Raw genomic sequence first — 12,973 nt, 5'->3', positions numbered from 1 at the left:
TACTCTCTGATCACTTATTTACATCATTAAGTCATGCTCTCATTGCATTCAAAACTCTGCATTTACAACTCTACAACGTGCACAGTGTCCAGTGAAGAAAGCATCGAATGCATATAATGCTGACAATGCAGATGATATGTTGGCATCTGACTATGGGGGGTTCACTAAGCAGGATTATCCTTCACTCGGGTTTGCCACATTTTGCTTTTTTCGCTGTGTTATGCTTTTTACAAATATTTTTCACTTTTTATTTTATGTCTGCAAATATGCGATATTTCAAAGTGTATTTTTTTAATATTTTTATTTGTTTTAAAACAAAGTACGGAAGAAGATGGTGATGTAAAGAATAATGATGATTCACAAAGTGATTCTTCGTCTCTTGGTCTGGTCTTTATTATCAACTTATAATTTATTAAATTTTTTTATCACATAAATGGACTCTAAGTTATTTATTTTGAATTATTGTTTATCAAGTGCCATAGCTTATTTACTTTTTACTACCTTAATTTTTTTAGACTATGATTGATTATGAATGTGTGTTCTCGCATACATTTTTTTTTTGTAAATTAACTTAGTCAATTATACGCACACACATTAGAAAACTCAGTAAATACTTGTGATGACCCAACATACAAAGAACAGTTTCTTGGGACGTGTGCCTCTGATATCATCAACAACTATCCTCTACTATTCAACGCTGATGTAAGTATTACAGTGAATTTTATCTTCATTTACAGACGTAATGTCTGATTGCATCATGCCGTTTGTTGTGCTTCTGAATGGCTCACCCAATACCTCGAACCGTTATTTTTTTCCGGTTTTTGATTTTATTTCGACTAGCGAATCACACTTTGGCTCTGTTCCAATTTTCGTTCTAATTCGGTTCCCGAAAAATAATTCCCTTCTAAACGCCGGTATTTTAACCTATTTTTAGTTTACTTAATGCTTCAATTTTAATCACGCACCTAATCGAAATTAACCAGTATGTTTTTTCGGTTCCTGTCAAAATTTCGGTTTTTTCAGCGTCGGTTGGAAACCCTGGGTTCACCTATTCTACTTCATGTGCACGTGATCATCTCGTTCAATATGCGGATTAATTGAATTTATATAGAGATCATTGCACACCGTAAAACACAAAAATTAAAATAAACCTTGAAATTTCATTAACATTGAGTATAATCAGATAATACTGATGTTGTCTAATGTGCCCAAATTTCTTGTTCTGTTTTAAATCTAGCGGTAGTAACCCTAACTTTAACCCTACATCATGAACCTGTGCATAACTTTTTTGTTATTATTGTGATAAAAAATTAATTGAAATTTGAACCGCATGCATTCAGAGGAGCCGAATGGTTGAAAAAACAGATGAGAAACGTTGCTTCATCTTGCCATTACATGTAAGCCACTTCAGTCAATTGTGCTCTTGCGTATTTTATTTTCAATGAAAACTCCCCTCTGTTTACGGTAAACGGAAATTTTTTTAAATAAAGGCATTTTACATTCGTTAAAAAAAGTAATTTCAATTGAAAAATATATTTCTCTTTGAAACGTTGCACAGTTGTTGAAATTGGTAATGGGAGACAGAGGTGACAGAATGCTCCAAATAAGCAAGGAATCAAATTCACAAATTGAAGTGAGGTTGATGAACGACAAGCCACATGAATGCATTGTAGTCATCACCGGCTCCCCGAAAGAGGCATCCAATGCAAGGCATCTCATCAGCATGTGGTTAGTTTCATCTCGTACCGTGTTCGTGTTGTTCCATTGATGCTTATTAAATTTTGATACCATCCTAGTCACATTAATGTATAATTGATAGAAGATGAACTGATATTTACGAATATATCTGATATTTACGAACACATAAGTAAAAACATTTTTGTGGGATTTGGTAATCGGCAAAGTAAACAGAATATGAGGATGGAAATGCAGATGCAGTGCAAGAAAGGTGATATCATTCTGAAACCACAATCCAATCGCCCAACCATATCTTCTTATTACACGCATCAGGAGAAGCAAGAGTAGTGCTGACGTCGCATATTTATCAATTTTTATGCATAAAACTGTTAACCACGGTTGTGGATGACTCGTGAAAGCTAGCAAAAATAAAATGGCGCAAACGTGGCCAACATTCAAGGTCAACCGTGTAGTTCAGTTCAGTTCTTATGTAATTTAACGAGTTGAATTCAGAAGAGTTTCAAAGATATTTTCAAGCAACAAACCAATATGATTAATAAAGCATTTTATTGAGACTTTTTTATTGTACCTGAATAGAGCAAAATTTATCTAATTGTTAAACGTTCAACTTGGTCAGCATCCAGATGATGTGCACAAGAATCCAGTGATGGAGTGTTTATCTGGCTGTCTGCACGTGCTTGTTACCAACACAGCGTTTTTTTTATAGGATTGATCTCACGGTAATAAATAATGATGTTGAATGTAATTCTTGCTTATCACATGTGAACGATCTGTCTTTTGTACGCATGTTTGTGTTACTGTGACGCTTGAGGTTATACATTGAACCGTAGCAATAAAACCTTATTTAATCTTCAAAATTTTCATCATTTAATCTTTATTTTAATCAGCTATTTTTAAAAAAATTGGTTGAATAGAAATCTCTGTAAAATCAGTCTTTGAACACTAGGTAACAATGAGAAAAAGATAAAAGAAATATATACATTTAAAAATGACTGAGTAATAATAGTCATGAGTTTGACATTATTTAGCATGTGTGTATGTTTGTGTGTGTGACAGATGTGTGAAAGTTGATAATGCTCATGTAAAGTTGAACGGTCAGTTAGTTAGTGAATGCATTGCATACATGGCGACAACACACGGTGAGACAACGTGATTGAGTAACGTGTACTGGGAAGCGTGGAGGCATGTAGTCGGCATGGGCATCAACTTGGTCACCAGGTAGGAGCTGCCTGGGTCAACCTTCTCATCCTCCTGTTAGTGTTCAAACGATGTAAAAATAATATAAAGAGCCGTTGTGCATAACCATATTTCAATAAAATTGTTATCTAAAACCACTTATTAAAATTATTTCTAACACCTACCATAAAGACAAACCGATCCACCATAATGACAGGAAACATAAGAACAACAAACCTCATGTTTTTACGCACCACACGCAACAGCATGTTTATGTAACATGCATGACAACAATGACGCACCGTGTATTGGTGACAAGCAGCATAACAAATATGTGACATACAACGTAACAGACCTTGTATTTCTATCCTGGTCTCTGATCTTCTTCTCCATCTCAGCATCAGTCAGCGTCTCAAGGAAGGGACACCACTGATCAGCTTCTGACGGGTTCCTCAGGGCCACTTCCACCACAGGTAGTGGGGCTTCACTGTGTAACATATAATGCTATTATGTGTTTATTATGCACAGCGTTGTGTGTGTGTGGGTGTGTTGGAGTTGAGGATAGGGCTAAGTAAATCAAATATCGACGCAAATTGTTACAAGGTCTTTAATAAATAAATGTATAAATAGGACTTTGGCTGATCTACAACACAACTGGTCATTCGTTCATAAATTTAGGAAATGATGTAAACAGATTTCATTTAAATGGAGTTAAATGATTAATATGTTTTCTCGTTAACTAATGTGCTTAACAAATTGAAGCATAAGCTATGTTTATAGGTTTCATAAATTAAAACACAAACAATAAAATATTAAGCGGACGCCCAACTGACCTGAATGCGTAAGTCCTCTGGTGCCAACTCAACTGACCTCGAATGCTGTACGATATGGCTGTCACAAACTCTCCTCCCAATCCCAACTCAGCACACAACTTGGCAGCAAATTCTTCTGGAACATTCTCTTTCTCGGATAAGTCCCATTCAAACTGGTCTGCCAAGGAGATGTTGCCCACATGGATGTTCAGCTGAAATTTACATGAAACGATGGTTCCCAGTTTAAACAGAATATGTGAAAAATATTTTATAGGAACGAGACAGCTCTAAAAACTCAAGTTGCCAGAGTATCTGGATACAGGATCTAAATTGCATGCCGGCTTTTAAAGTTAACTGCTTTGAGTTTCAAGATTACATGTTTTTGATGACCATACTAAACCCCAGTAGCAATATTTTTTTTATTATTAATATAAAAAGTATCAACGTCATCCATTCAAGTTTATTTCACTGAAAATTAATTTATTATTAAAAATAAAAAATAAATAGCAATTTTTTTTATAAAAATTATAGCGATTGAAAAATTAGTAGCCAATCAATCAATCATCAATTAGATTTATAAAGTCCAATTTCCAAAAATTCAGCTAAGCTTAGCCAAAAATTTGCAAAACTGTTTCGTTAATAATGGACTACTCATGTAGAAAAAATCTCAGGCATTGGACTCCGCGAATTACTGGCATTCTTACCGGTATTTCAGTATTTGAACCTGAATCCAGATTGGGAACTGTTGCTTGCATACATCACACAATTTCTCTACCTCATTCTTTAGATTAATTTACAACCACATTTGATGGTAGGTGCTGGCAAATTTACATAAGCATAATAGAAAAACACTGACTTTAATGATAACTCGTTGATCACTCTGGTCCTCTAAAATGTTGTCCACTGGATAGCAATCAATTTGTTGTCTGATTGATTGGGCGATGGCTGGTATGAAGTGAATGGGGTTCAAATCCAAATCGTCACACAAGACTTCTGCAAACTGTTCCGGCGTTATCAGCTGCTCTGAAATTAATTATTTTTTGCTGTAAGTAAGCCATATCCATAATCAGCCTTCAGTATAGAAAAAAAATCGTCAAAAGACAAAAGGAAACTTGAACCTTAGAAAAAGACAAATGTACTTTACACATGCAAATCCAACATAACTAATTATACGATGGTTATTCTCAACAGACACTCAGTCTGTATATAATAAGAAACAGCACAATCACTCGAACGATCAACAATACAAACCATTCTTGTTCCACGTGAAACAATCCCTAAGCTTCTGACCTTCAAACTCGATATCCAACCTTATGGGAACAAGAACCTCAGGTTGTGTGGAGTTCTCGTGAATGATGGATGGATCGAGATCATCGTAACTGTGAGGTTATAGTTGTGTGAATGTTGCTGTTGTTGTGTTAATGTTGTTGCAGTTGTGTGAATGTTGTTGCGGTTGTGTGAATGTTGCTGTTGTTGTGTGAATGTTGTTGCGGTTGTGTGAATTTTGTTGCGGTTGTGTGAATGTTGTGGTTTGGCTTGCTGATCGATATTTTTACATGTATTATATATTAGAAAGCTTTGGGGCTGAAGCCTTCTCGACAATAAAAATATTTTTGCTAGGGTTAAAGCTAAAATGAACAAAATTTCTTTATAAATTTGTAAAAATTTGAACTAAAATTTGTCTTTTAGTGCTATTTTGATATGGGCATATATAGCTTACGTTTAAGCCCATTATTTATTTTTATTTATTTATTTATATTTCAGTCCTACAAGAATAAAGTTGAGTAAATTTTACATAAAACACTGGAGTACTGGTTTTAACAGTGAAATTTGTTAGAAATTGAGTGATAAGCCAAAAAAGGCCGCCAAGTCTATTTTGAACAAATTTAAGTCTTCCAAAACAAACTTCTAGCAGATAATATATTCTTAAAAGTTATGTAAGGGAGAATGGCCAAGAATTTTCAACTAGATTAGAATGAGGATTAGATAAAAATTAATGAAAAATTGTTTTAAAAATTATTAATGAGATTAAGTTATAACAATGTTGAAAGTGATGGGAACTAAACTAAATTTTTTTAGTTAAACTTAGTCTGAATTAAAAAATATAATTTAACTAATCAATTTTCATAACATTTTTAAAGTAGTTAAAAAAAACTAAAAAAAATTGGTTAAACTTAGTTAAACTTTCCCTAACTAATTCTGTCAAAAAAATGTCCGAATGACTGCTAAATCTTCATCGCATTTTACAACCAGCAGATTATTTCTAATGATAAAAAATGAAATGAACATAAAGTGTTTCCAATGTCAGTCTGAATCTGAAATGCTATGATCATTGTAACGAGAACGTAAAAATGAAGTATGCCAAGCATTTCATCAGCCATTTAATAGAATTTATGATGCTGTGCTGAACATTTGTTCAACAGCTGCAAATCTACAAAAATTTAGAGTTGGTTTTTAAAAATGTTGGTCTTCTATAAATTTAAATTGCATTGCAATCTGCATTCTTGACTTTGGTCCACTTTCTCACTTGGCAATCACTTTCAGTATTATTTAAACTGAAATGATACAATTTGTTATATTTATTTATTGGCAATAGAATGAATGGATTGACAACTTCGAGAACAACCATCAAACAGGATTAGCAGCAACAAGCATCGCGCGTTTTTTACTCAAATATAAAGTTACCAAAGATATATAATAAGCTATTTATTAATTATTTACTGCAGGCCAGTGTTATTGGAAAAATTTAAAAAAATTTCAAGCTCAGAAAAAAATGTTGCAAGAAAAGTTTAAAAAATTTATAGTTGAACTCTTTAGTTACAACTAAAAAAGTTAAACTTTTATTTTGTAGTTAAACTTTGACCTTAACTAACTTTTTTTAGTTAAAGAAAAAGTTAAACTTAGTTAGTCACTAAATGTAAGTAAAAAATAAATGTGGTACCAGAGTGGGTAGGTTTTCAGTTTAGCAGCAGCATTCTTGTTCTTGCTTATCATTGTTGAGCACGGAATGGCATCCAGGTGGTGAGAGTTGCTTGGCATGTTGCCAACCCATCCACTGCCCTTCTTACATTTCACATCTCTTTTCAATTTTAAAGATTGAAAAAGTTAAAGGTCATTCTCTCTTTTGCATTTGCTTCAGAGGTATCAACAACAAACACATACAGCTTATATGAATATGAATACTTATATGAATACGTCTGAAAACCACGCATCACACACATTGCATATGATAGGAGAGGATCTCTTTGTACTCGAACCCAATGACTGCAACGGCAAGACCAGGCATATTTAATCATTGAGCCATCATGCTGCCCATTATATTCAACATATTCGCACATACATTGCAAACATGCATGCATGCAAACACAAACACTCCCACAAGGGCATGCAATATGTTCATAAATATACAAATAGTGATATGGCTAAACAAATTGCAATGAATTAAATAACATAAAAATAGGTGAGCATGGTAATGAAATATTGAATAAAACCTCGGAAGATTGATGTCTGACGAGACAGAAAGAGCCTTGTACTTATCATCCTTCCCTTCAAAAATCTCATCAACCTCTGATGCCTTCAGCAACGTGATGTTCGATGCCAAAGAGTGCTGGCCAAATCCAACTAAAATAAGATGGAGCAGAATGTTTTTATCGAAGGTTAGAACGTGAAAGTTGGTTTAAAACTGGAATTTAAGAAATGTAAGAAAATAATTTCATAAATTAAAAAAGAAACAGGTCTTTGCACGAGTTAATTTGTTAATATCACATTCTTAGTGCATTGCAAAAGAACAGTGCATGCATGCTCAAATGGAGTAGTGATATAAGATCAGAAAGACATGGACATCTAACATCTAGTGAGGGGAAGGCAACTAACGTAATTGACACAACTTCTTCCTCTCCTCAACATTCATCTGCCTCCTCCACAACGATGGATACCTTTTGTACAATGAGCCTCGAAACATTCGTAGGTAATTTCCCACCTGTTATAAAACATTTCATCATCTTCAATATAATTAATTCAACAAGTTCAACCACTCAACCTCTGACAATTAATTGAGAGAATTAAGAAATGAAAAGAATTACTAATAATTACACTGACTGACCACATTAAACAACAGTTACATCCAATTAAAGCAAAGTTGATCTAGTAATTACAATACTATACGTCAACTCAGTTGCAACATAACACAACTATAAATACAAGTTGAGCAACTAAATACAAAGAAGCCAACCTCTGAACCAACATAGAACACTTCGCCATCTTCCTCTATTTGGAATGGTTTCGGTTTCTCACCAAATGTTCTCAATCCTTGAACGCTTGCTGCCATGTCTGATGCATGAAATTTAAAATTTGTTTGAAATAGTAAATTGAATGAGACAGCCAAAATTTATTGGTGAATACATTTGGATGTAAAAATTTAATTTTATGAACTTGTTTGACATTATTTACAGGTAGAGTTTAGGATAAGGGAAAATATACTATATTAAATGTAAAGAAGTATGCAAAAAATAATAAAAATCACACACATATTTTTGTTAATCTAAGTTTATCTAAGTTTATTTTTCACTTTATTCATTATATACTCACTCAATTAAATATATATCTTACAAATAATATTTGCATGGTAGGCAGAATGGTTTAATTTTGCCAAAAGTCAAAGCTCTCCAGTAAAATTAAAATCTTAAAATCATTTAATATTAATTAACTATTTAATAAATTAAATTAAAGTATTAATAATAACCAACGGAATAAAACAAAATAATTAGGCACTTTTTTTTATCCAACCACTAAAGCATTTTACGATTTAATAGTCATTAATAAAGTTACATTTTATATTGTTAATAAACTCTTTATTAAGGTCACAGATTTTATGAAATCACTTTTTATAAAAAAATAGAAATGTTAAGAGTAAGACAATAATTATTCTGGTGGTTAAGGTTAGGCCAGTCAGGGTTTATTTTCTGGAAAAGTTTTTGGGTGATAGAATAAAAAGCACACCAATAATTATTATATTATATATTATATTATTATTTGTTTTATTTTTATTACTATTCTGAATTCTTATATAACAGAAATTACAGAGTTATTGATATTGAATTTTATAAAAATCTAAGCTTTTACTTAACTCTTTCTTAATTAACAACTTAACAAAAATAAATAAATTAATTAATAAACATAAGTAAAAAAAGAACACCAAAAAACAGTGAACACTGAACACACTGCATTGCGTTGAACAGTGACTCAGTGAGTAAACGCCATATAAATATATTATATCAGAATATTAGTAGATTATTATCATGTTATAATAACATAATACAATAATAACATAATTACAATAATAATTATATAAATAAATTATGTCATTCATTAACTAATTATTCTAGTTAGGCCCTGGGCCAGATTAATACCAGAGTATTGTATGAATGAATGAATCATTCAATCAATCAATCAAATTTGTTTTTTAAACTCTAAAACTGATCAAACCAACGAACCTTTGCCGAATTATTAATTAATTAACGAACAACTTGCTGGGCCCACAACACAGGGACTCCAATGTAACAATAACAATATCCAAACGTAAGTCCAGTTAGTGACTGATGGGTGCTACAGATGGAAATCCTTTATATTCTAATTATATGACTCGTATAATATTTAATTTAAAAAAAATTGTTGAGGTAATTGTTGAAAAAAGGTATATATTTGTGTATTGTAAAGTTTTACATATTTTTGAATTATTTTTATTAACATTGCTTTCGCTTAGGTTTAACATTTTTAGCGATATACACACGGATATATATAATATCCATGGATATACATGGAGAAGGCTAGGCTTTATCTTTGATTCTCAGATTTATAGTGTTGCTAAAAGTTCTTACTTTCATCTCCGTGAAATAGAAAAACTTTTGCTTTTGCGTTACGATCCTACTCTTCTTCTTCTTGTTACTTCTTTAGTTTTATCTTGGATTGATTATTGTAACTCGCTTTACTTTGGTCTTACTGATTCTACTCTCTATCCTTTAAGTAAAGCTTTTAACTCTACTGCTCGTCTAGTTGTTCGTGTCCCTTTTTTTCTCATATCTCTTGTTTTTTTGCATTGGCTACCTATAAAATATAGAATAATTTTTAAAATTGGCACATTAATGTATAAGTCTCAATCTAAATTATCCCTAAGTACATATATATATATATTAATTGAACCTAAAAACCCCGTTTTACGATCATCTTCTTGTTCTCAGTTTTTCTTAACTCGTGTTAAACACTCTTTTGCTAAATCTGCATTTGCTATTTTTGGATCTTTTTTCTAGAACTTTCCACTTTTCTGACTACTTCTCCATCACATACGGAGTTCAGAGCGGATCTCAAGACTCACCTGTTTGCAAAATTCGAAATTTGAGGAGCGCTGTTGAACATCGCGGAAATAGCGCTTTATAAACTAATTGATTGATTAATACAATTCATACATTTTTGTATGAATTCTATGAGTTGTTGGCTTGCATGGAATTCATACAAAATTGAAAATTATAATTCATTTAATTATAATCTAAAATTTAATTATAATATGCGTATCAAATTATAATTAGTTAATTAATATTTGATTAGTCTTACTGTATTCCATGTCTCAATAACGTAGCCCACCCTCCCCTTTATGCTGAGAAAACATGAAGTAAAGAGCTTTAAAATAATGGTAATAAAAAGATTAACGCATGAAATATAGGGGGAAAAAAGAGAGAGAAAGCGAGAGAGAGAAAAAGAAGAGAGACAGAGGAGGATGAGGAAGAAAGGGAGGGGGAAAGAGAAAAAGGTTATCCGATTAAGCAAATAAACCTACAGAAAAAAAGTAGATGAGTATTTAATTAGAATGAAACAAATTGCATCGTTTCAACTTTCAAGCATTCGGGCGCTAAATTACCATCAGAATTATTCAAGAATGAAAAAAGCAGTACATAATACAATATATTACGTAGGCTAAAATATATGACGATCTATAAATTGGTCTGGATTCACGTTCATTCAATTCAAACAAAAAGTGATTAGACGATTGCATGATCAGAAATGAAAGTACCAGAAAAACAGGTGGGTCTTAAAAGCGGAAAAAGAACTCAAATTTACAAAATATTGTAAATAACAATAATTAGAATGGAAACATCTTTAATGGAAAAATCTAAATTGGAAAAAACTGAAAAGGATTTAAGTTTGCTGATGACGTTGATCTGCTAGCATGCTTGCATTAAATGAAGTACAGATGGTTTGTAAAAACAGATTGAGATGAAACATAAGGGCGTTAAAAATCGTGGATTGCATGTTAACAAAAACAAAAGTGAAGATTTGAGAGGAAAATGAAAATAGTGCAAAAAATCAATAGACTCGAAAAGATAGAACTTGTCATCAATCAGTTTATGTACTACGTAAGCTGTTTTCATAATGCGTGCGACGCGTAAAAATCTGTTAATCAAAACAAAAAATAACAAAAAACGTATAGCTATCGTACGCAATTTTTGTTTCGTTAAAAGAAAATAGGAGAAAATTTAGGAAAAATAAAATCAGTGCAGAATCTCAAATAGAATGTGAAAAAATATAACAAGTCGTGCCTAATCCTTTCAGAATATTGGCGACCATCGACCTTCACAAAACGCAATCTTTTACACTTTGTAGTAGTTGAAATGTAATAATATTCAACAAGTGAAATTAAGACTCCACGGGTATTATTCGTTTTTGACCGCGATCTACTCTCCCTGCAATCTTTCCAGTAGTTAGAATTTCCATTCATTCCTTCCAACTTTAACTACTCCCGCTGTATTATTTGTAGTAATTTCCTCTTTTCATAACCGGACTGTTTTAATACATCCTCATTGGAGGTATAAGAGGTCCAACTTATGTTTCCTCCAACTAGTCATCAGTAGGGTTAGTAGGATTTTATAACCCCGGTGACTCGACTACAAAAGAAGAGTTTTCTAGGATATGTTTTGTTGAAAAAATTGCGCAGTTAGTCAGTTCAGTTGACCAGTCCGTCTTCTAGTTTCTATCTCACTTGCTCAAAAGAAATTTAACTGAAGTACTGCTTGAAAAACGAACAAATGAAAATTTTATAAGATACCGTTGATTTATCTTTTATCTACTTTTTATAATAATTAAACTTATTAAATTACGGGTAATTAAATATACTATACATTTATAAATATATAATATATATATGTAATATAAATATATATGTAATATATATATAATATATAAATATATATATATATTATATATATTTATATATAAATTATTAGACAACCTCACTTCCAACTCGGCGCTTAACAAACAACGAAAACAAAGAAGTAATAAAAACTAGCATCGTAAATAGTGACAAAGAAGAATATGATGTTATCGATGAAGAAAAGGAGACCAAAGAAGATGACCAGCCAATTAAGAAACCTGACACCTAATTCGCATCAAAGTTCAATTTTACAACACCAAAGTGACAACCTCACTTCCAACCCGGCGCTTAACCAACAACGAAAACAAAGAAGTAATAAAAACTTGCATCGTAAATAGTGACTAAGAAGAATATGATGCTATCGATGAAGAAAAGGAGACGAAAGAAGATGACCAGCCAATTAAGAAACCTGACACCTAATTCGCATCAAAGTTCAATTTTACAACACCAAAGTGACAACCTCACTTCCAACCCGGCGTTTAACCAACAACGAAAACAAAGAAGTAATAAAAACTTGCATCGTAAATAGTGACTAAGAAGAATATGATGCTATCGATGAAGAAAAGGAGACGAAAGAAGATGACCAGCCAATTAAGAAACCTGACACCTAATTCGCATCAAAGTTCAATTTTACAACACCAAAGTTAATTTTTACAACGTCAAAGTTAATCTTGACAAAGTCAATATTTCCCTATATATACAGTAAGGAGCACTGACGATGATTCATTCGGAATCGAAATATGGCCTTATTTGCAGCATGAATTCGAAAAATAAGTTTATCTTGAATTTTAATAAACTAAACGTTCACCAAAAAACTTTAGTGAGAAAAATCGAAAAAACGAACTACAAACATATTAACGCTAAACATTCGGTAGAATTTATAGAATATTGTAAAAATTATGGTCTATTACCAACATAAATATATATATATATATATATATATATATATATATATATATATATATATATATATATATATAATACTTGTTTTTTAAATAGAATAGAATATAGATTACTTATTACTTATATATGTATATATATATTGAACTGATATATATACATTTAATGGTTCTTAATAAAGTACCTT

The 12,973-nt window shown here is 31.8% G+C and overlaps 2 protein-coding genes across 2 annotated transcripts; one reads left to right on the top strand and one right to left on the bottom strand.

Moving 5' to 3' along the window:
- Positions 1–152: 152 nt before the first annotated feature.
- Positions 153–2,086, top strand: HELRODRAFT_173064 (hypothetical protein; the record flags this gene model as incomplete). The annotated part of the gene is made up of 5 exons (XM_009019696.1): positions 153–189; positions 599–702; positions 1,341–1,397; positions 1,559–1,728; positions 2,011–2,086. The coding sequence occupies 5 exons, from the start codon at positions 153–155 to the stop codon at positions 2,084–2,086; spliced, it is 444 nt and encodes a 147-aa protein (XP_009017944.1).
- A 140-nt stretch (positions 2,087–2,226) lies between these two features.
- Positions 2,227–9,235, bottom strand: HELRODRAFT_185604 (hypothetical protein). The gene is made up of 11 exons (XM_009019695.1): positions 9,179–9,235; positions 7,918–8,015; positions 7,560–7,665; positions 7,178–7,307; positions 6,628–6,765; positions 4,938–5,065; positions 4,543–4,709; positions 3,708–3,898; positions 3,230–3,361; positions 2,438–2,949; positions 2,227–2,408 (listed from the first exon to the last, which is right to left on the bottom strand). The coding sequence occupies exons 2-10, from the start codon at positions 8,011–8,013 to the stop codon at positions 2,910–2,912; spliced, it is 1,128 nt and encodes a 375-aa protein (XP_009017943.1). The 5' UTR covers positions 8,014–8,015; positions 9,179–9,235; the 3' UTR covers positions 2,227–2,408; positions 2,438–2,909.
- Between the last annotated feature and the right edge of the window lie 3,738 nt (positions 9,236–12,973).

This window comes from Helobdella robusta (genome assembly GCF_000326865.2).
Source record: "Helobdella robusta unplaced genomic scaffold HELROscaffold_25, whole genome shotgun sequence".
Taxonomy (NCBI): domain Eukaryota; kingdom Metazoa; phylum Annelida; class Clitellata; order Rhynchobdellida; family Glossiphoniidae; genus Helobdella; species Helobdella robusta.
Note: the sequence above shows the minus strand (reverse complement) of the source record. Positions and strands in the feature narration are given on the sequence as shown.

Bases quoted from the DNA above. Each gene is read 5' to 3' on its own strand.
- HELRODRAFT_185604 (XM_009019695.1), bottom strand. From the start codon at position 8,013: ATGGCAGCAAGCGTTCAAGGATTGAGAACATTTGGTGAGAAACCGAAA. The intron at 7,666-7,917 runs GTTGGCTTCTTT...GTTTTATAACAG, and splicing joins TGTTCTATGTTGGTTCAGAG to GTGGGAAATTACCTACGAAT. The intron at 6,766-7,177 runs GTTTTATTCAAT...AAAATTGAAAAG, and splicing joins TCAGACATCAATCTTCCGAG to AGATGTGAAATGTAAGAAGG.